This window comes from Arvicanthis niloticus, chromosome 8 (genome assembly GCF_011762505.2).
Source record: "Arvicanthis niloticus isolate mArvNil1 chromosome 8, mArvNil1.pat.X, whole genome shotgun sequence".
Classification (NCBI taxonomy): domain Eukaryota; kingdom Metazoa; phylum Chordata; class Mammalia; order Rodentia; family Muridae; genus Arvicanthis; species Arvicanthis niloticus.
Window position 1 is genome coordinate 50,773,553 of NC_047665.1, and position 21,389 is coordinate 50,794,941.

General features: G+C 40.4%; 1 protein-coding gene across 2 annotated transcripts in view; it reads right to left on the bottom strand.

Moving 5' to 3' along the window:
* Positions 1-21,389, bottom strand: part of Larp4b (La ribonucleoprotein 4B) — a 79,766-nt gene that overhangs the window by 44,263 nt on the left and 14,114 nt on the right. For both annotated transcript variants that reach the window (XM_034509879.2, XM_034509881.2), the window contains exons 2-3: positions 7,859-7,977; positions 5,724-5,783 (exon numbers count right to left, since the gene is read on the bottom strand). In XM_034509879.2, coding sequence (XP_034365770.1) covers positions 5,724-5,783; positions 7,859-7,939 — 141 coding nt within the window. In that variant the 5' untranslated portion in view covers positions 7,940-7,977. The remainder of the gene's footprint in view (positions 1-5,723; positions 5,784-7,858; positions 7,978-21,389) is intronic.

Genomic DNA, 21,389 nt, shown 5'->3' on the forward strand with positions numbered 1-21,389 from the left:
TGCAGCATAGTCCACCAAGAGATGAGAACTACATTCACTTTTCTCACTAAAGGCTTCTTTTGTTTCCTGTGGGCTGAGGACATCTTGGGGTAAGAGCTCCTCCTGCTGCAGCTTTAGCTCTCCTGCATCTGAGGCAACACATTCTTCCCTGTTATCTAAGAGCCAATCCTCTTGGAAAACTTGGTAAGTAACAGCTGAATGGCATTCTTCCGCAGCTGTTCCATACATGGGAGTGAACAGTCCCTTGTCCATGTTCATACACTCCAAATCTACAGCACAAATACTATAAAATGTGTTCTCCCGTGAAGTCTTACACAGTTTGTCACCAACACAAATACAGCTTTTATTTTCCAATTCTCCAGCAGACACATTAACAGAGTTATTCTCATTTAAACTACTGATTCGATCATTTAGCACTTTTTCTTTTTCTATTAAAGAGTTTTTACAAGTGGCCAGGTAACACTGCAGATGGTCACTTACAAAAGTTTCCTCCTGCTGGTCAGAAGACATGGGCACATGTGAGAAAGGCTGGTCGTTTTCAGAATAAGCTTGTCTACCACTATTCATAACCAGTGGGTCACTGGCAATCCCAGAATTCTCTTCAGTAACAACAGTATCTAAATTCTTGTTAACCTCATCTAAGTTTTCAGACCCATAAAAGAACTCATATGTGGTAGAGGAACTAGAATTCAATGACTGCTTTGATCTAGGATCCTGCTTGTGCCCGGACCTTGTAAAAACTCTAGTCCACACAGTAACACCAGCGGCTGCTCTGCTGGGCCCATTTTCAACATTATGAAGCTCCTCACCTTCAAGGGTATCAAATAATGAAGATAAAGTTTTACTTATCTTGGTCTCCGGTTTCTTCTCTTCCACACATTTTTGTAACAGGCCAATTTTCTCATTGTCACTGTCACTACTGAGTTCTTTGCTGAAGCAACAGCCCATATCGAAACTTCAAACCTCACATCACAATGCTTGTCCTTTTTTGTGCCTCTACAAATGTGTCTCACACTAACTTGCTGTAGTTCTGAGGCTAAGCCAACACCCCATACCAAAAATAGCTCCTTGCAAAGCAGTCACATGCTCCTGCCACTCAAATCCAAATCCTAATAACAACAGACTCCTGCCTGACATTCATCAGACTTCTTGTGCTGAAATCCAAATGGCACATGAAATCTAAAGCTGCACAACAGCAGGAGGGGAGCAGAGACATAGATACAGTTTTATCTTATTTTCATAAACTTAACTCTAAAAATAACTGAAGTTATAGCACAGTCAGAAGAAATTTCAAACTTCTGGTCCTTTTTTGTCAGTGTTTTGGTATTACCTGGATTATAAGACAACAAGCCACCAAACGTTAGTTTGTAAAGTCCCTTTAAGGAACATAATACCAGAACCTTACTCTGTGCACTTACACCCATAAGACTGCTGGGCGACAGCCCTCATGAGCTACGGGTGCTTGTAGTGCAAGCCTGAACTCAATACCCAGATGGTACCTGACCTCCACATGCTCTATGTGGCACAGGGATTTGCATGTGCACGCACACACACACACAGACACATACACACAACAATAACAATACAAATTCTACATCTTACGGCTACTTAAAAGTTTAATCTCATTTTCTAACTTTAAAAAATTTCTTAATGGTAAGGAATCATGTTAATTTTGTCAGGCAAAACAATGGAACGACAAAAAGAGATCGTTTTGAAGTGTTGATGGAGAGATAACAAACTGTCCAGAAAATAAAAGTTCTGCTTCCATGCCTGTCTAGAGTGTGGGCAGGACTGAAGCACGAGCAGCCACGTGAGAACTAGAGTGGTTGCTAGGGTTCGTGATACTGACACTGGGGTGCAAATACTACTGTCTTTACTCTCTAGATATTGAAAGACTGAAATTAAGAAAAAAAAAAACACGCACTGGTATTCTAAAATCACTACATACTGCTACAACATCTAACCTGTTAAAACTCTGCTAAAAGCAGACAGCTGACATTTACAAACAAAACGTAAGTACTGGCTATTCTCATTAGTGTGAGCCTACTTACTTATGCAGACACATTATAGTTAACCTAAACATTAACTCAGAAACACTGTCATCAAAAGGTATAGTTTGTCCATGGGGGTGGGGGAAAAAGTAAGGTCCTGGAAGTCAAATGGCAAGCAAGCACTCTACCACCGAGCTATATCTACCCCAAGACAGTTTCTTTGCCTACATTCTCTGATCTTGTCATCTTTAGGTAGTTTTGAAAGATTATTTCTGATTGGGCCAGTAAAACAGCATAGTGGATAAAAGCACTTGCTGACAAGCCTGACAACCAATTTGATTCCTGGGTCCAACTTGTAAAAGAAAAGAAAAAAACTGATTCCCCTCAAGTTACCCTCTGACCTACCTACACACTATGATATACGTACACATGTGTACGTATACACATACAGGGAATAATTAAATATAATAAATAAGGTCATTCTGACACAGTTCAAACTTTACTGACTTGTCTACAGAGTTAGTACATAAGAATCAAATTCTCATATTACAATTAGAAGACATGGCACTCCCCAGAAAAGCAAGCACTAACACAGCCTGTCTTCACACACCTCTCTCAAACAGCATCTTTGCCCATTTATGGTGAAATACAACAGAACCACTACAACAGAAAATGCCTGAGGCCAAAGCAATTACTCTAAGAACACTGGGGCCACTTGGCTGCAGAGAAGGCAGTGGGATTTAGAATCTGAGACTTCTAAAGTCACATTGGCTTCTAACAGCGACTGTTTCCTTCTGGCAGAATCTGTGGCTCTAACAGATAACCTTGTCAAATTCCAGTCATCAGATCTTGTTTCTTCCTTAAGAAGATTCCACCACAGAGGCCCAGAGTGGCTATGTTTTCATCCAAAATACAGTCAAAGCCATCCTGATCCCTTCCTGTGTTAGCCTCCTCTTGCTACCAATGTCAGGACCTTAGGCAGAAAGCGGCTATAAATGCTGTGTCCATCACTCTGCATCTCTCTGTCCACTGCAATCTGGCTTCCACTTACATTACCCTGGGATCTGCGCTTGGTGAGGGCATAACCGATGACCTGCCTTGCTCCAGTTCTGTCAAGTCAGTTGGTTCCTATTCACTTCCTTTCTATCTTAGCCTAACACTTTCGTTTCCTCATTCCCTCGGCTACTTTCTTTCCAGTTTCTGAACACTCCATTCCCATCATTTTTTTCTGCAAATTTAATGCTTCAACTCTCTTGCTTTAAAACCAATAGTGATGGGCTGGAGAGATGGCTCAGCGGTTAAGAGCACTGACTGCTCTTCCAGAGGTCCTGAGTTCAATTCCCAGCAACCACATGATGGCTCACAACCATCTGTAATGGGATCCAATGCCCTCTTCTGGTGTGTCTGAAGACAGCTACAGTGTACTCACATACATAAAATAAATACATGAATATTTTTAAAAATGGAAAAAAACAGTAGTGAAAGTTACAATATTTTAAAAGTCCCTCTTTTACTACGGACAAAAAAAAAAAAAAAAGTATTTCTTCTATAGACACAACTATAGCTCCCTATTCCCGATTCTGTATTCACTTTGTTCATATAAGCTTTGGGAATACACTCTACATGCTGTGTTAGGACTAGCACTGACACTGTGTCCTGTCCTCATCTGTGAAAAACCTTTCCATAAAAAATGTCTCCCCAAGCCAGGCAATTGTGGCGAATGCCTTTGATCCCAACACTTGGGAGGCAGAGGCAGGTGGATTTCTGAGTTCAAGGCCAGCCTGGTCTAGTTCCAGGACAGCCAGGGCCATACAGAGAAACCATGTCTCAAAAAACAAAAACAACAACAACAAAAAGAAAATGTTTTTCCTGTCTTTATCATCTACACTCTGCCCTGTTGAATGAATACTCAAAACTTTATTCAGCAAGTAGTAGGCCCATAGGCTCAAAGGACACAGGAATGGCACAGTCCATCTGGCTGGAGTAGTGGTGGATGCCACTGATGAAAGATCTGGGAGGCAGAGGCAATCTGTAAGCTCAGTCTGTTTCTGCTTTTCTTTTCTCTTTTCTTTCTTTTTTTCAAAAACAGAACAGCCATAAGAACCCAAAGCTTGGTGGGGGAGCTAGGGATTAACTGTCCACCAAAATGCTCAGTTCACCATTACTTGGAAGATAAGGCAGGATGGTTAGAGAGATCAAAGCTGGCATGGACCAGATATACAGTAAGACTCCAACTCACAAGAAAAGTTCTAGAAATACAAGATTGTAATGGCTGCACAACTAAGTATCTTCAAATTCTATACTTAAGCCCAACATAAATAATAATTAAATTCAAGTGTAGTGGAATATACACACACATCTCTGCACCCAAGGGAAGCCAGGGCAGAAAAGCCACAAGTTCAAGGTGGGCCTGGACTACGTAGTAAAATCTTACCTCAGGAAAAAAAGTAATACTAAAGACAAGGAAGAAGAAAGAGTAGGAGAACGATCATATACAGCAATTGGGTAGGAGAATGACAATAATACAACAAGAGCTAAGGAAGTGTCTTGAAGGTGAAATGCCTATAACTCTAGTTTCAGGAGTCTGACACTCTCCCTGTCCTCCAAGGGCATGCATGGAGTATGGATACACTAACATACACACATAAAATAAATACATTTTTTTTTTTTGAAGTACATGAGGGGTTAGGGAGATGGCTCAGCTGGTAAAAGTGCTATCCACCAAGACTGATGATCTGAGTTCAGTCTCTGGGACCCACATGATTGAAAGAACTAAGTCCAGCCGGGCAGTGGTGGCGCACGCCTTTAATCCCAGCACTTGGAAGGCAGAGACAGGTGGATTTCTGAGTTCGAGGCCAGCCTGGTCTACAGAGTGAGTTCCAGGACAGCCCAGGTTATACAGTGAAACCCTGTCTCAAACCGTCCCCCCTCCAAAAAAAAAGAAAGAAAGAACTAAGTCTTGCAAGTTGTCCTTTGACCTCTATGTATATGCTGTAGCACATGTGCTAATTTCATAGATGCTATGTATGTCAGAGAACAAATCACTAATGTTTATTATACTGTAAAGTTCCTAAGAGTTATAAGATATTTAAAAGATAAACTAAATTTGTAATACTACAGATGTACTTCCTATATGCACATATACATGCAAAAAGCAAGATTTGAAACAATGGATTCCCACTCCCTTATTCTTTTTTGAAAACAAACAAACAAACAAACCATGTCTCATGTATGTAAGACTGACCTCAAACATGCTCTGTATTAGAAATGAGCCTGACCCCTTGTTCTCGCCTCCCATGGTAGGATGAGAAGCATGAGCTACCACACAAAACACCCATTCACAGTCCTAGGATCTCTCCTTACATGTGAGGCAAATCCTCTACCAACTGAGCTAGATATTTAGCCTGTTTTCTTATTCTTTTATTACTTAGGATTTGACTTGCATACTCTAAAAAAGTTATCAAAATATAAAGCTAATCATACATACATATAACAGATAAACTGAAGACACTGTCATAAATACTTGAGAATAAATTAATATATCTGACACATTGTGAAAAAGAGACTATTAACATTTAACACACTCAATGGCACAATGCCAAATGGATCCTCCTTTTAAGAAACATCTACATTTTACTATTTTTTTTTTACAATACATATTTAGGATAATGCCATATCTGGTAGTCTTGGCTGTGGCTGGGCAATCTGTGATAAATCTCAAAACTGAATTACCTGAGTCAAAGCTGGGAGGGAACTTGTTTGAGAAGTGGTTTGTGATATAGGACCATTCATCTGTAAAATTGAAAACATCAAAAACCCCATTATTATAACATTAATAAAACATAACTTTAAACCATAGTAATTTAAGTAAAACCAACCCACTGGAAAAAAATTCACAATTTTACATAGCAAGAAATCTGTAAATAATTATATTCAAAAGTACAATGGCACCTTAAAATGTATGACTTCTCAAGTTCTAACTAAACATTACAAACAAAATCTCTGGTAATTTCAAACTGGGTTAATTTTTTAATTGGATATTTTTTTTTATTTATACTTTCCAGTCCCCCCACCACCACCAAACTCCCTTCCCCCTGCTTCTGTGAGGGTGTTCCCCCACCCACCCACCCACCACCTCCCTGCCCTGGCATTCCCCTACACTGGGACATCGAGCCTTCACAGGACAAAGGGCCTCTCCTCCCATTGATTCCAGATAAGGTCATCCTCTGCCACATATGCAGCTGAAGCCATGGGTCCCTCCATGTGTACTCTGTGGTTGGTGGTTTAGTCCCTGGGAGCTCTGGGGGGTCTGGTTGATTTTATTGTTCTTCTTATGACGTTGCAAACCCCTTCAGCTCCTCAGTCCTTTCTCTAACTCCTCCATTGGGAAAACTGAGGTAATTTTAAAAAGCTGTTTTTCCCAACACCACTTAGAAGCTTTAAATATTATTATTTGACAGTATTAAAAATTTTAAAGATGTATTATTTTATGTATGTGTGCATGTGTGCATGTATGCATGTGCATTTGTGTGCAGGTACCCGCAGGAACCACTGGATGGCCTGAAGCTGCAGTTACAAGAGGCTATGAGCTATGAGCATCCAGAGAGGATGCTGGAGACTGACCTCTGCAAGAACAAGTAGTACTCTCAAACACTGAGCCATCTCTCTAGCCCAAGAGTAAAATTCAAAGGTGGCCAAAACAACAAAAAAGTATAATCCCATCTCTTCACATATAATTCACTATGTTAATAAGATACTTAGTTCTTAAGGCTATTTTATGTGCATGAGTGTTTTGCCTACATGCATGTCTATATGCCTGGTACCCATGGAGGTCAAAAAGAAGGGTCAAGGTTCCCTGGAACTGGAGTTAGAGATGGCTGTGACTCATAATGTGGGAGCTGGGAATCAAATCTGGGTCCTCTGCAAGAACAACAAGTGATCTTAATTGCTGAGCCATGTCTCCAACCCACATTTTCTTTCATTATTTTATTTATTATTTTTTGTGTGTGTTAGGTGTATATGCACATATTGTGTGGGGGTGGGGGTGAGGGATGCCAGTGTGCATATGGGAGTCAAAGAACAGCTTTGACAAATTTGTTCTCTCCTTCCACTGTGAAATACAGCAAATCAAATTCAAATTAGCAGGCTTGTGTGAAAACTGCTTTTACTCACTTTGTTGGCCCCAAATTGCATTTTCTTAATACAAGGCTCTAAGTATCTAAAGTTATGCCTTTTGTTTTCTGTATCACCTAGTACTTGTAGTTTCTGCTAATAAAGCTGTAGATATTTTTTCAAACAAATATAGTTCAGTCTGAAACAACTTGCTATTTGATGGACTGCAGGAAAAAAAAGAAACAGAAAAACTGAAACTAGAATTTCCTGTACTACTTTCTCCTCAAGTATACCATAAAATAAGCTGACTTTCCTTTGAAAATATGTCACAAGGCCTCATTCCGGGGGAATCTGAAGGAATGCCACACAGAGATGCCAAGAAACCATCTGAACAGGTCTAGCTAAGTTCCCAGCTAATAACATCAGATCACATCTTTTGGATAATTTATGATCAATATAGCTACCCACTTCTCTTTTGTTATAAAACTTAGCATAGTTTGCCCTGTAGGTCTTTCTCTCTGAAAATTTCTGTGTGCATCTCTTGCTGTGAAGATCTCAGCCAGGAACACTGGATGAGTAAGTCCTTTTGCCTCTGTTATCATTTGATTGATATACATGTTCTAAGAAATTTTATTAGTGTTACTATTAACCTCTTCTTAAGTCTAGTGTAGAGTTCTTTATCAGAAATAGGAATGGCTGCCTATGACCTGTGGCCTACAGACCTCCCTCTGTGCCTGCCTTCTAATAACACCTACCAGATGAGAGCTGTCCTTGCCCTCCTGGACTCGCTGTGCCTGCGGTTCAGCCACAACTTTAGCGTCCTGATCAGAAGTCATGGGCTCCACTGGAAAAGTATAATGCTAACCTCAGGACGCTGGAAAAGACACAGTGTGAAAGTTAGCTTTGATTTGAGAAGCACCAGTTTTTATTGTTATTTTTGAGATGGTCTAACTGTTCCAGGCCTAAGCTAGCCTGGAATTCATAGGAGCCCATGTTGCATACAACTCACTACAATCCTCCTCCCTTAGCTTCCCCAATGCTGGGATCACAAGTATGAGCCATTCCACTCAGCATTATAATTGATTCTTAAAGTAAAATTACTAAGCCTGAGAATGCCAGTCTTTCAGAATATTTGTTTGCCCTCTGGATTCCAAGTAGTTTAGAAACATTTGCCCAGAACATTCATGTTATTCACTGAGCACGAAGCAAGTTTCTCCTTCAAACCAACTAGGTAAAAGCAACATCAGATACTTTAGAAGCCATGTGCTAACAAAGAAAAGCTCAGGAATTCATCTTAAAACCTAAAATTAAAGGGTTAATAATCAAGGCACACGAGGAATATTCATAGCTCAAGAGTAAAAAAAAATCAAACTAATTTCAAACCTAGCCAAAGAATGCAAGCACACACACACACACACACCCGTTCCCAATGGAAAATGACAAACACACATATCCAAATACCTCACTAATCATCAGGGAAAAGCTAATTAAAACCACAAAAAGACATCACCATACACCTGTTCAGATGCCTATTAAAAAGATGAGCAACAAGTGTTGGCCTGGGTGTAGAGAACAGGAAATGCCACTGGAAGGACCTGTGCACCATTACTGAAAACAGTGGAGATTTCTCCAAATTTTAAAAATAGAACTACTACACTACATGACCCAGCAATTCCATTTTTTGGTATACTTCCAAAGAAAATGCAATAAGCTCCTCATGAAGACAGCCTGTGCTCACTGCACTATCACGCACACTAGCCAAGACAGAAAGAAATGAAAGATTCACCAATGGCTAAAGGAGTAAGGGAGGGAGTGTGCGCTTGCTCAGACTTAGAACAAATCCTGTTATTTTCTGAACCTAAGTGAACAGATAAACCTGAGAGATGTTGAGCTAAGGGAAATAAATCAAGCACTAGAAGTTGAATACTGTATGAATTTCCTTACAAACTCAGCACTAGGCAATAAACTTCACATATAATATCTTATCTAACTTTAAAAAATGACTTAGAAAGAGACAACTTTCATGACTATTATTGTGAGGCTTCCTAATCATTTAGCTCTGAGTTGAAGGCATTTCTTCTTTAATGCTTCACAGATAAGATAAAGAGTTCAAAGTAGGCCAGGTACCTTTCAGTTACTTCTGAAAACAATTGCCAGGAGGAGTAAAGGGGAGTGGGGAGGGAAGGAGAAGATAAAAGTACCTTGTTTTGTTTCACTAAGTACCCATACAGGTTTTTTCACTTCTACTATTTTAATTAAGTTAGCACACAAAGCAAGGGCTTCATCATACATTTTCATACACCTCATTATACTTTGTTCTCTGGAGTCTCCTTTCCCACTGTCTTCTTCCATGTCCAGTACTTTCCAGTTGGGTTCTCTTTCTTCTCTCAGTTAGTTCCAAGTTATGCTCTATTACTTGCATTCCATTTTCCTATTTCCCATCTCCCTAAGATCTCACCTCATGATCCTTGTTTCATGACTGCCATACACATACATATGTATATAAACACAGACAGAGAAAGGGAGGGAGAGGGAGGATAGAATTGAAAATTTAAATGTAGGTTCCAAAAGAGAAACTGTGGACTTGTCTTCTAATGTGGTTTGATTTTCAGCTGCATCCATTTTCCTGCAAATATCTTGATTTCACGAGTAAAATTCTGTTATGTACCCCATTTTCTAGGCCAGTTATCAATTGATGGCTATCTAGGCTGGCTCCACTACTTGACCATTAAGAATAAACACAGATGAGCAAGTATTGTGTGCTGCCTTGGTGTACAGACCCATGTACAGTCAGGTTATGTACGAGTTCACATGTCCGATGGTTCTTTCCCCATAGCCTTACCAGCATTTGTTGTCATCTGCTGTCTTCAGATCCTCCAGAACTAGAGATAGAGTTGTGAGCTGCCTTGGGTGCATTTTTCCAATAGCTAAGGACGTAGAGGGTTTTTTCATCTTTATAATGCTTCTCCCTATTCTCAAAAACCTGGTTCTAATTTCCAACACTCTTATTAAGAAAATTATTTGATAATCAAAAGCAATCTCACACAAACATAGTAACATAGATCTTTAATCCCAAAACTTGGGGGGGCAGAAACAGGCAGATCTCTTTAAGAAGCCAGCCTGATTTACAAACCAGGTAGGGCTGCATAATAAGATCATGATTGAAAAAAGAAAAGAATCTTAAACATAAGTGACAGCCAATCTCAGGAGGGTAGTGTTAAAACACATGTACAATCCAGGTGGAAGGGGAGCACTAGGGAATGGAAAGATTTAAGACGGATATAAGGGCCAGATGTAGTGGCGCAAGTCTTTGATCCAAGCACTTGGGAGGCAGAGACAGGCACATCTACCTCTCTGCATTTGAGGTCAGCCTGGTCTGCTGAGTGAGTTCAAGGACAGCCAAGGCTACACAGAAAAACCACACCTTGAAAAAAAACAAAACAAACAACAGAAAACAAAACAAAAAAAAGATGGAAATAAAGAAACAGGAGGGAGTTGGGGGGTGTCTGCCCTATGAAAAAGCTTTACAGATACTTAGTAAGCTAATTTAAAAATAAGAAGTTGAACTGAAGTAACCTGCATGGTAGATAATCTAACTCTCAGAAGGCATAGGTTATTAAATGAAGAGTTCAATGACTCCCTTCACCTCTCCAAGTTTCTGTTCAGGAAGATCTGAGAATATCAAATAACATAGGCAATTGCCACAGTGGTTGACTGCCAACCAGGACTAGATGGCCTTATTGCTGACAACATCACATGATCTAGTTGCAGGTCATAGAGAAATGAACTGGAACTGAGATTAAAAAGCTTTCTCCCTAGGGCTAGCCTCCACAGTACCAGAATGGGCTTTGCAGGCTTCTGGAATTATCATGAATAATCTTACTCTATGGTATATTATTAACCTGTTAGGAAGGGTGTGCCCCACTAGTAAAATAGAGGTATGTCTATTGTGGGGATAACCAACTTCACTCTGGCTGGTATTGAGACCCACTCCACTCGAGGGGGAAAATCCCTTCCGGTCTCATTAAGCCTGGTCAGAGCTGGGACTGTGAAGGCAATAGGCCTTATTTTGTTAAACACACACGATATGCCCATCATTTCTCTCTCTAAATAATTAGGCTTTTGCATAAAGCTGTCAACTTTGGCCTGAGAAACATCTGCTGCAGTGAGCAGCAGTAACTGCAGACTCACAATGGTCCAAGTGATCAAAATGACTGCTGCACACTCAGCCAACAATGAGACATCCAGTCACCTACTATAAGGCTCAGGGAACATCACAGAAGACAGTTTGAAGATTGTAAGAACCTAAAGAAAGGATAAATAAAATGTTTCAGAAAGCTCTCTGCTAGGCACAACATGGCCACTACACTCCTGAATCCACAGCAGCTGTGATGGTGGAACAAGATTAGGGCCATCACCTACTGTGTGGGAGTGGGCACTCATGAGGCTCCATGACTCCCTAAGGGCTCAGTGGCAATCAGGGAGCGAGCAGGGTAGTCCCATCCAAATCTGCTAGCCTCAAGCCTGAGGGCAGGGGATGCATCAACCTCTGAAGATGCTAATCTACTGCAGGGCCTGCTGTGGCAGAAGCTGAACACTGAAGCTGCAGAGGACTACAGTTGTATCTCATAAAACACACGAGTCCACTTTTATAGATTTCAGTGCTGCTTGCTTCCCTGATTCTAAAGCACCCCAGAGTCAGGCTCAGGGTGTGCGATTTGAGGTATCTGGGGGAGGAGAGGAGAACCTGCCCAGCTCACAGTCTACAGTTATGTGTTTAAAATCTCACTCTTCTTTCTTCTTTGATTTCAATGTTTCTCGCCCCCTTCTCTAGTCTACTCTTCTAATCTTTAACTGAAATCACTTTACTTTCACACTGCATGCCTGTTCCACAGCCATTATGGGCTTTAATTTTAACTGTGTTTCTGTACCTTGTTCAGTTTTTGTTGTTGCTATTGCTAATATAGTCTTTATTTTGAGGACTGAAAAGGCTGCTTCAAATTGGGGAGATAGTCCAGTCAACAAAGTACTTAGCATTGAGTGTGAAGAACTGAGTTCAGATCCCGGCACCCAAATAAAAAGTTAGGTGCAGGAGTGCATGCCAATAATCTCAGCATTGGGAAGGCAGCAACAGAAAAATGCTCTGTCTGAGACTTGCTGGCTAGTTACTATAGCCTAACCATTGAGAGAGGTTCAGTGAGAGACTGTCTCAAAAAAGGTAGATAAGCTTCCACACATATACATATAAAGATGTGCATACACATGTGCATGTACACAAATATACACCACACAACATCATACATGCACAAGCAAACAGTAGGCTGCTTAGTAAGACAAAGGAGATGAGGGATGCAGGGTTCAATTCCTGGCACTGTGTAAACTACATGTAGTGGTACCAACTTGTACTACCTACTACATCTCAGGAGATGGAGGCAGAAGCATTTGAAGTTCAAGGTCAACCTCAGCTTCCTTGTTTGTGTGGTGCCTGAATGGGTATGAGTCTCAACATAAAAAAGGGCTATCACCAGCTTGTCTGATACCAAGTAGGTTGGTTTTTGTGGTTGGTTGGTTTGTTTGTTTGTTTGTTTGTTTTTTAGAGATAAACCTGGGATATCTTAATATGAGAACAAGGAAACTATTCATGGTAAGTGTGGCTACACTGCAAAAACACTAAAGCCACTGCAGAAGTGACAAAGGTCTTGAATGTATATAAAATATAATATCTAAAAGTCCCTGAAAGCTAAAAAATCACCTCTATACTGTAAGGATACCAGTTCATTATCCTACAGATTATTAAGGGAAACAGTTATGTACTCCACCTCCCCCTGATAAATCAATATTTCATAATGACAAAAACAGTTCTCAAGAGAAGAAAAGCCTCAGTAAATGAAGAATGAATGATTTTTAAAATATCAAGATGTTAAGAATTTAGGGCTGAACATAGTGTGGCATATGACTGCAATTTCAGCATTCAGGAGTCTGAGGCCAGAGGATCGAGAGTTCCAAGCCAGCATGGACTTCACAGCAAGACTGTTTGGGAACAACACAAACAACAATAGTGGTGACATCTCACAGAAGGAGGGAGGTTGTGATCATCAATATAGGATAAAAATGTAAATCACATACTGACTGGCTATTTTTCAGTCTTGGCACTGAATGTGGTAACAACAGTACCATCTAAGGCATTTTTGCAAAAATAAAACCTCTAGTTCTGGCTCCCAATTTAAAGAGAATACTGAGGAAATTCATGTTAAGTAAGACAAAGCTATCAGTTAAATCCAAAATGTGAAGCAAGGAAGATGGCTTCACTTCTCTATCAAATACAACACATTTTATAAGGGGAGAAAAATACACAACTATAAAAGTTTTCACCAAAATAACCTATGTGAGAACTGTTGGAATTTTGGAGTCAGACTGAATTCAAAATTTCATTTTGGATACAGGAAAAAATTACATGGATAAAAAGAACATTAAAGAATGATGGTGATTTTACTGAACTCAATCAAAGTGTTCCAGTTCTATTCATTTCAAATGGCCTTGTCTAATAGAGATACAAACCAAAATTCTTTATTCGTGGGACATGCTGACACACTCTAACAGACTCCCCAACCCTGCTACTTGGGAGGCCAACTTGGGAAAGTCACCTAAGCCCATGAGCTCAAGACCAACTGTGACTACAGTAAGAATTTACCACACACACACACACACACACACACACACACACACACACACACAGAGAGAGAGAAAGAGACTGAGGGAGGGGGAGGGGGGAAGGGAGAGGGGGAGGGGGAGGGAGAGGGGGAGGGGGAGGGAGAGGGGGAGGGGGGAGGGAGAGGGGGGAGGGGGGAGGGGGAAGAGGGAGAGGGAGGAGCGGGGAAGAGGGAGAGGGAGGAGAGGGAGAGGGAGGAGAATGAGGGGGAGGGGGAGGGGAGGGGGAGGGGGAGGGGAGGGGGAGGGAGAGAGAGAACAAACTCAAGCTTGACTAAATACATCTAGGCTATGGTTTGAATATGAAATGCTCTCCATCCCCCATAGTCTCATGTGTTTGTAAACACTTAGTTTCCAGCTTGGTGGCACTGTTCTAAAAGGTTGTATAACCCTCAAGAGACAGAACATTGCTGGAGGAAACCTGTCACTGGGGGATTGTCTTCAAATTTTATAGCTCAACCCCACTTCCTGTTTCCTCTCTGCTTCCTGACCTTGGATGCATATGACTGATCCACTTCCTGGTCTTGCTATATATGGTGCTTTTCCTGCCAAGATGGAACCTATGGCCTCAAACTGAGAGCCAGAAACCCCTCCCTTTCTTTAATTACTTATTAGGCAGTTTGTCACAGGAATGGGAATGTAATACAATCTGGAATTTTCTTTTTAAACATGCTAATAAAATTTAAGGAGGAAAAAAGAAACAAAACCACAAGGATGGTAGATCAATGGCTGCTGAAACCAGACAGTACAAGTCAGCTGAGTGAGGTTTATGAAACTGTCATTTTTACTTTTGTATATTTAAATCTAATTAAGGAAAACTAAGCACACACATATTACTTGGATATATTACTGATACTCAATTAAAATGTCTTATTTATTTATATTTAAAATGTATCCTGATGAAATCAAAGAAAACATGTAAACCATTTTTATGAACAAAATTGTGTTGGTTTTAGCCATAAAGGGAAATAAGACATTTAACTACAGAAAAGCAGAAATGGCACAATCAATCGCAACTACTTAAGAATTGACAAAACCAGCAAAGTAGAAGAAAAGAGCATAATATAAAATGATAGACAATAAAGTTGTAAATTGATTTTTAAAACTCACATAATTCAGCAATTATTTTAAAAACAAAAGACACTAGAAAGGAATAAGCTAAGAGATGAACAATGTGTGATTAAGGCTTCACTTCCACTTCCTGCACACTGCACAGATATACATACGGTAGCAAGGATCCAAACAGTACAACTCAGCCCACTGATGCTTCTTTCGTTATCACTCAAGCAAAAATGGCTCACTACAGTACTGGCCAAGTAAGTACTCTACCTACTCCACCATCAGCATTCATACATGACTTAAGTATAAAGTTTACAAAGATCTCTTCTCAGTCTCATGACTGGGACCAACCAGTTAAGGGATGGAAAACAAGGAAAGCACTAGATGCTACCATACAGCCACATGCTCCAAGAACTCCCACCTGATTTCTAAAAGTTTACCAAAAAGGAAAAGAAAAAAAGGTAAATGAGGGACCAACCTCAGAGGGTGGAGGTGCTTGAGCACAGGCCTGACAATTTCACTTGATCTGGGGATTCTACAGGACGACAGAAAACAATACACTCCAGAAAGCTGTCCTCACTTCTTCACATGCACCCTGGTATGGGTCGGGGCCACATGGGCGCGCGCGCATGCGCACACACAAACGTGCAAGTACATACACACACAAAAATAAATTTTGTAAGTTAAAAAAAAATAGTAAATGAATAATATTCAACTAGGTAAGTAAACAGTTTTCCTGGATAAGTAAAACAGGCTATTCACAACTGTACACCTGCCTTAAGTGCTGTATGGATCCCTGGGGAATCAATTTTAAAAACCAAAATGTTTTTACTTTTAATGTCCAAATATATTTATAATTGTACATTTACACTGGCACCCAGCACAGGTGTACTCCTCAACAGTTTACCTACTAGACTCCGACTTCTTTGAAACTAAGTAAATTCACCGGGGTGGGGGGGCGGGGAGGGGAATTGTCAAAACGGTTATAACAAAAAGTCATTAAAATACAACTCTAGCATTTTAGGGCTGGAAAGAAGGCTCTTTCTTAGTGTTATTTTCTATTTCTAGAGAGGTATAAGTGAGACAAGATAGGAACTGGTGTGTCTCACTTGCTTCATGCTGCTAGATCATATTCTCTCAGGGCTTGCAGCATCATTCTGACATACCTAAAATGTGTATTCAGGTTTGTCTCTTTGTCTGTCTGTCTCTGTCTCTGTCTCTGTCTCTGTCTCTCTCTCTCTCTCTCTCTCTCCCTCCCTCCCTCCTTCCCTCCCTCTCTCTCTCACAAAATGTAGAGTTCCTCAGGGGAGGCAACTCTGCTTCTTTCTTTCAACTCACACAGATCACATACAGAATTCATCTTCAAAGCAAGACCGCATAAAGAGCAAAAGACTTCTGTCTCCAGGAAGGCTGCTATTCTAGCTTTGTTTTTACAGACTTAGTATCTCTGTAATAGTCTCTTCAATGAGTATTCTTATAGTAAATGTGTTACTCAAAGATATAGGCAGATGAAAGAAATGAACCCAATCTCAGTACAGTACTTGTTTAATTGTACATTTACAATGGCACCCAGCACAGGTGTACTCCTAATCAGACATGGCCAATAAGCCTCAAGATTACTTTAAATTTCCTTTTATGCATGCACATCTGTGCTTCTACCGAAACAGCCAATGGTGGGATTCAAGTTGTTTGTGTTGGAAGAGGGAGGCAATAAAATCACACCAGATACAAAAATGTATTAGCAAAATCTGACTGGAAAGGTATCTATTCAAAAGAAATATACCAAATAAAATTGTATTTTTAAATGTTACACTAATAAAAATCTAATTTAGAACTTATCTAATGACTGCTTTATGACACACTGTCAGGTCTCAAAGAAACCTGGGACAAATTCCACTTAGTACCTGTGGCTGCTCCCAGCACTTCTCATCCTATCCTACCCTACACCTCTCCAGCCCAAAGGCTGGACTTCCCTTTCCCCAGCTTCTGATTCCTATAATAACACAGTCATTTTGACTACAAACTCTCTTGGGCTCTTGGTCTACAGTGCCTCTCTTGGTCCACTTGCCACACTTCTCTCAGTGTGATGGTTTATATATATCCAGACCAGAGAGTGCCACTAATAGAAGGTGTGACCTTGTTGGAGTAGGTGTGTCACTGTGGGGGTGGGAAATAAGACCCTCATCCTAACTCCCTGTAAGCCAGCATTCTGCTAGCAGCCTTCAGATGAAGATGTAGAACTCTCAGCTCCTCCTGCACCATGTCTGCCTGGATGCTGCCATGCTCCCACCTTGATGATAATGGACTGAACCTCTGAACCTGTAAGCCAGCCCCAATTAAATGTTGTCCTTATAAGAGTTGCCTTGGTCAGGGTGTCTGTTCACAGCAGAGAAACCCTAACTAAGACACATGGCCTGGTTCAGTCTTGACCTTTCCAGATGCCTCTGGCTGTTCTCTCCCTCATGTAACACTTATTTGAAAACATTTTTAGCTGGTATTCTTAATATGAAACAACCAACAAAAAACAAAATAAAAAAACAAAAACTGAGAATTTGGGTCATCTGGTTGGGTAAGCCTCTGGTAGAAAAGATGTCATATTACACATTAATATTCTGACAAACTCCAAATCACCACTCCAGTATTGGTTTATAAGGAAACCTAAACCACCACCATGCAGGATTTCTGAGTAGGAGTTAGTCCTATCTCTTATTTTTCCATGTGGCTGTAATAGAATTTAAATGGTTCTGGAAGTTTGCTTCCAAAAAGCTGCAGCATGTGGGCAATCACAACCTGGCCAAGATGTAGCCCTTTTCCCCTCACAACACCTTCCTGCTTTTACTCTGCATTGTGTTTCTCTTCCAATAACCATGAGAAAGTTGTTTCTACAAATGCTTCACACAATTTCACAAGAGTTTGAAAAGCCAGGCAGAAAAGGAGACAACCCCATTAGGATTATCTTCCTAAAATGCAGGCTTGGCTGATTCACATATCTTTCTTGGTCATTAAGGAAATACCACTATCAGGAAATGCCATACCTTACACTTGGAGTCTCTGCAAGGTTTAAGACAACACAATTATTTTATTTAACCTAAATTGGGAAAGCATATACGAGAGGAAAAGGGTTTAATCAAAATGTTAAATAAACCTCATGTGAAAAGTCAATTGTCTCTCAAACCCAGCCTGCTTATAATACATTCTGACATTTGTTTATTGATGACTTTTAAAAAAGAACTGTTTCCTAGGTTCAATGCCCCAGGGTTTGCCATGTCTCACCTAGCAATCAGTATGCAACCATTTCCATTTACTAATTCAACTGTGCCTGGCTTGTTTGTGTCTTCTTCCATTGCGGCTCTGAGCTCAGTCTGTTACTCAGTCCTGCTCATTTGCTGTCAATGTTGTTGCAAGGCAATTAATGTATGTGCTTCTGTTTACTCAAGCCATCTCTTTAAGAAGATGAACATAGAGTGGTGATACCTATAACCCCAGATATTAAGTGGTGGAGTATCCCAAGTTAGAGGCTGGTCTGGACTACACAGCTAGACCATGTCTCAAATAAGTCAAACTAAATACATACAGAATCCAAAGAAAGCAAAGAATAACTTGTCAACATTTCACATGTATTACAACTATCCTAACAGTTAAGGGCAGGGCTTCCTGACTCCAATCTATTATGCCCTACATTCATCACTTTTTCACTGGGCAGCTTTAGCAACTTTTTTTTTTCTTTCTGAGTAGAGGAACATTTTCTTGAGACCACTGACAATTCTCACAAAAATCTTCAGCCATTGAAAATCTTGAAAACCAAGAGTTCTGATGAACAAGAGTGACATTAGTACATGCTTGTTTCACAGAATTCAGAATCAGTGGCTACAAGAAGACCTTCAAGCTTCAGATATCCTCTTAAGAATATCTCTAGAGGAGTGCTAGAGGGGTGAGGAAGGAGTGGTGGGACAAACACCCTCTTAGAGACAAAGAGGAGGGAGGGGGTGGGGGGGCTCATGAAGGGGATACCTGAAAGGGGGATAACATTTGAAATATAAACAAATAAAATGATTAATAAGTAATAATAATTTTTAAAAAGAAATTACCATTGAGAACTCGTCATCACTCAATTGTTAAATGGGGGGAAAATCTCTATTCACCTCTCCCTTTGTCTTCAAGGGCACCACATCATCCATTCCAATGTATATTCACAATTAAGAGTCTCAATCAAAGATATACAAACAGTGAAGGTTGAAATTTTAAGCAAACTTAGAAGTGAGCATTTAAAGAAGGGTAAAGCTAGAGCTGAAAAAACAGTAGAGGCATGCCTATTCTTAGGAATAAAGCTGAGAGCGAACTGGCGGTGGCACAACCCGTAAGGCGTCCACCTGCAGAGGGCACGGGTCCATATGCGCTCTCTCTCTCTCTCTGTGCGTGTTCGAATCCCGCCTGCCTCCTCCCACGGGAAAAAAAAAAAAAAAAAAAAAAAGGAATAAAGCTGAGACCTAAAACCTGAGAACACAGCTACTCAGAGACCCTCTCTCTACCAAAGACAAGTCCTGCTCTATTGCAAAAGTCATCTTCTTCAACTGAGCACACAACTTTCAGAGGAACACATAGAACAGTAAGGGTTCCATGTAGCCAGGTAGATTGGCCAATCAATCCTGGAAGCAATACAGTGCCAATATTAGTCAGACTGCCCTTGTATACATACTGCCCTTATATACCTATTACAATTTCTAGAACATCTGTCTTCATTTTTCAGTAACACATTAAGTGATTAGTTTCACAACAAAAAACAAAACTTTAATACACCTGAGACTTTTTTATCCCAAGAAAGATTATCTAAAAACTTAAATGTTCCAGTTTCTTAGAATGTTCAATCAAAACTTCACTTCGGAAAAAAAAAAAAAAAAGATACTTCTAATCTGTATTAGTCAGTTGATAAAGGCAAAACAAAGCAAGAGCAGCTTTAATGTGTACTGAAGGCTGTGAAACCCACCAGGCCATGAAGCTCTAGAGAAGGGAGCAGTTACTTGCTGATGACAAAGCAGATGGCATTTACAGAAATGGCAACTCATATTCTTCATAGCCTAAACTACAGTCCAGACTATATGTCCTCAAGTCTTGTTACATGAACATGCAAATTGCCTTCCTTAAGCACTAAGTACCAGCCTGGCGGTGGTGGTGAACGCCTTTAATCCCAGCACTTGGGAGGCAGAAGCAGGCAGATTTCTGAGTTCGAGGCCAGCCTGGTCTACAGAGTGAGTTCCAGGACAGCCAGGGCTACACAGAGAAACACTACACTGAGAAATTCAATCTCAAAAAACCAAACCACATAACACATTAAATTAGCGAAGAGCAATAGAGGTCTATACCTATAGCCCCAGCTACGCGGGAAGGACAGGATTGTGTTGAGCCCTAGTGTCCAACGCCGGTATAAGTAACAACACAAGACTGAATAACTGAATAAACTGAATAACTAACTCATTTAACAGCATTATAAATGATAAAACATCTTACTTTAAGATACACACAAACAGAGAGAGAGAGAGAGAGAGAGAGAGAGAGAGAGAGAGAGAGAGAGAGAGAGAGCGAGCACGCGAGCGCGAGCGGGGCAGTCGTGGTGCACGCCTTTAATCCCAGCACTTGGGAGGCAGAGGCAGGCAGATTTCTGAGTTTGAGGCCAGCTTGGTCTACAGAGTGAGTTCCATGACAGCCAGGGCTACACAGAGAAACCCTGCCTCAACACCCGCCCCCCAAAAAAGATAAATATGAATATGCAGCCTTATTTCCCCATTTAATGTGTTTGTATATACATAAAAGTATGTAGATAAAATATGGTATCTAAATTTAATATTTCAGTGAAATGGAACTATTTCCTAGCAATTATAATCCTGTATTCCTGAAAAAAAAAAAATCGCGCCTCCTAAGTGAAGACAAGGTACCTAAATATAGATTAGATATGTTTTCTTTAAAAAGAAAAAAAAAAGAAACATGAAAATAAATGTTTTGTTACTAGAAGTTTCTATATTAAAAAGGTTTTGAGAAAAACTCAAACAAGTAACTGGAGGCTCAACGGTTCTGTATTAGTCCCCACCTATAGTCTGAGTCCTATTCTGTCTTTCCCCATCATCAACATTTCTTGCTGTAACTGTTTCAAAAAGCCTGGGGCTGGAGAGATGGCTCAATCTTTCAGAGCACTTGCAGAGGGCCTGGGTTTAGTTTCAGCATCCATATAGTAGCCCACAAGTTCCAGGAAATCTGACACCTTCTTCTGGCTCCAAGAGCACCAGGCATATGTTTGATGCACATATATATGCTTAAGAAACAACACTCATACATACAAAAAGAAGTCATTGTTTGAAAAGTAACTTAATCCTGACTCAAAAGGCAGAAGAGATGTGAAATGAGAGGTACAGGAGAGGAGAAAACTAAAAAAAGAGCCAGGTCAACCCTGACTGATGTTCTCATGACCTTGTTCCTGGGAGCCAGTCTAACAACCTTTCACAGCCTGCTCCTTTCTCCAGCCTCACC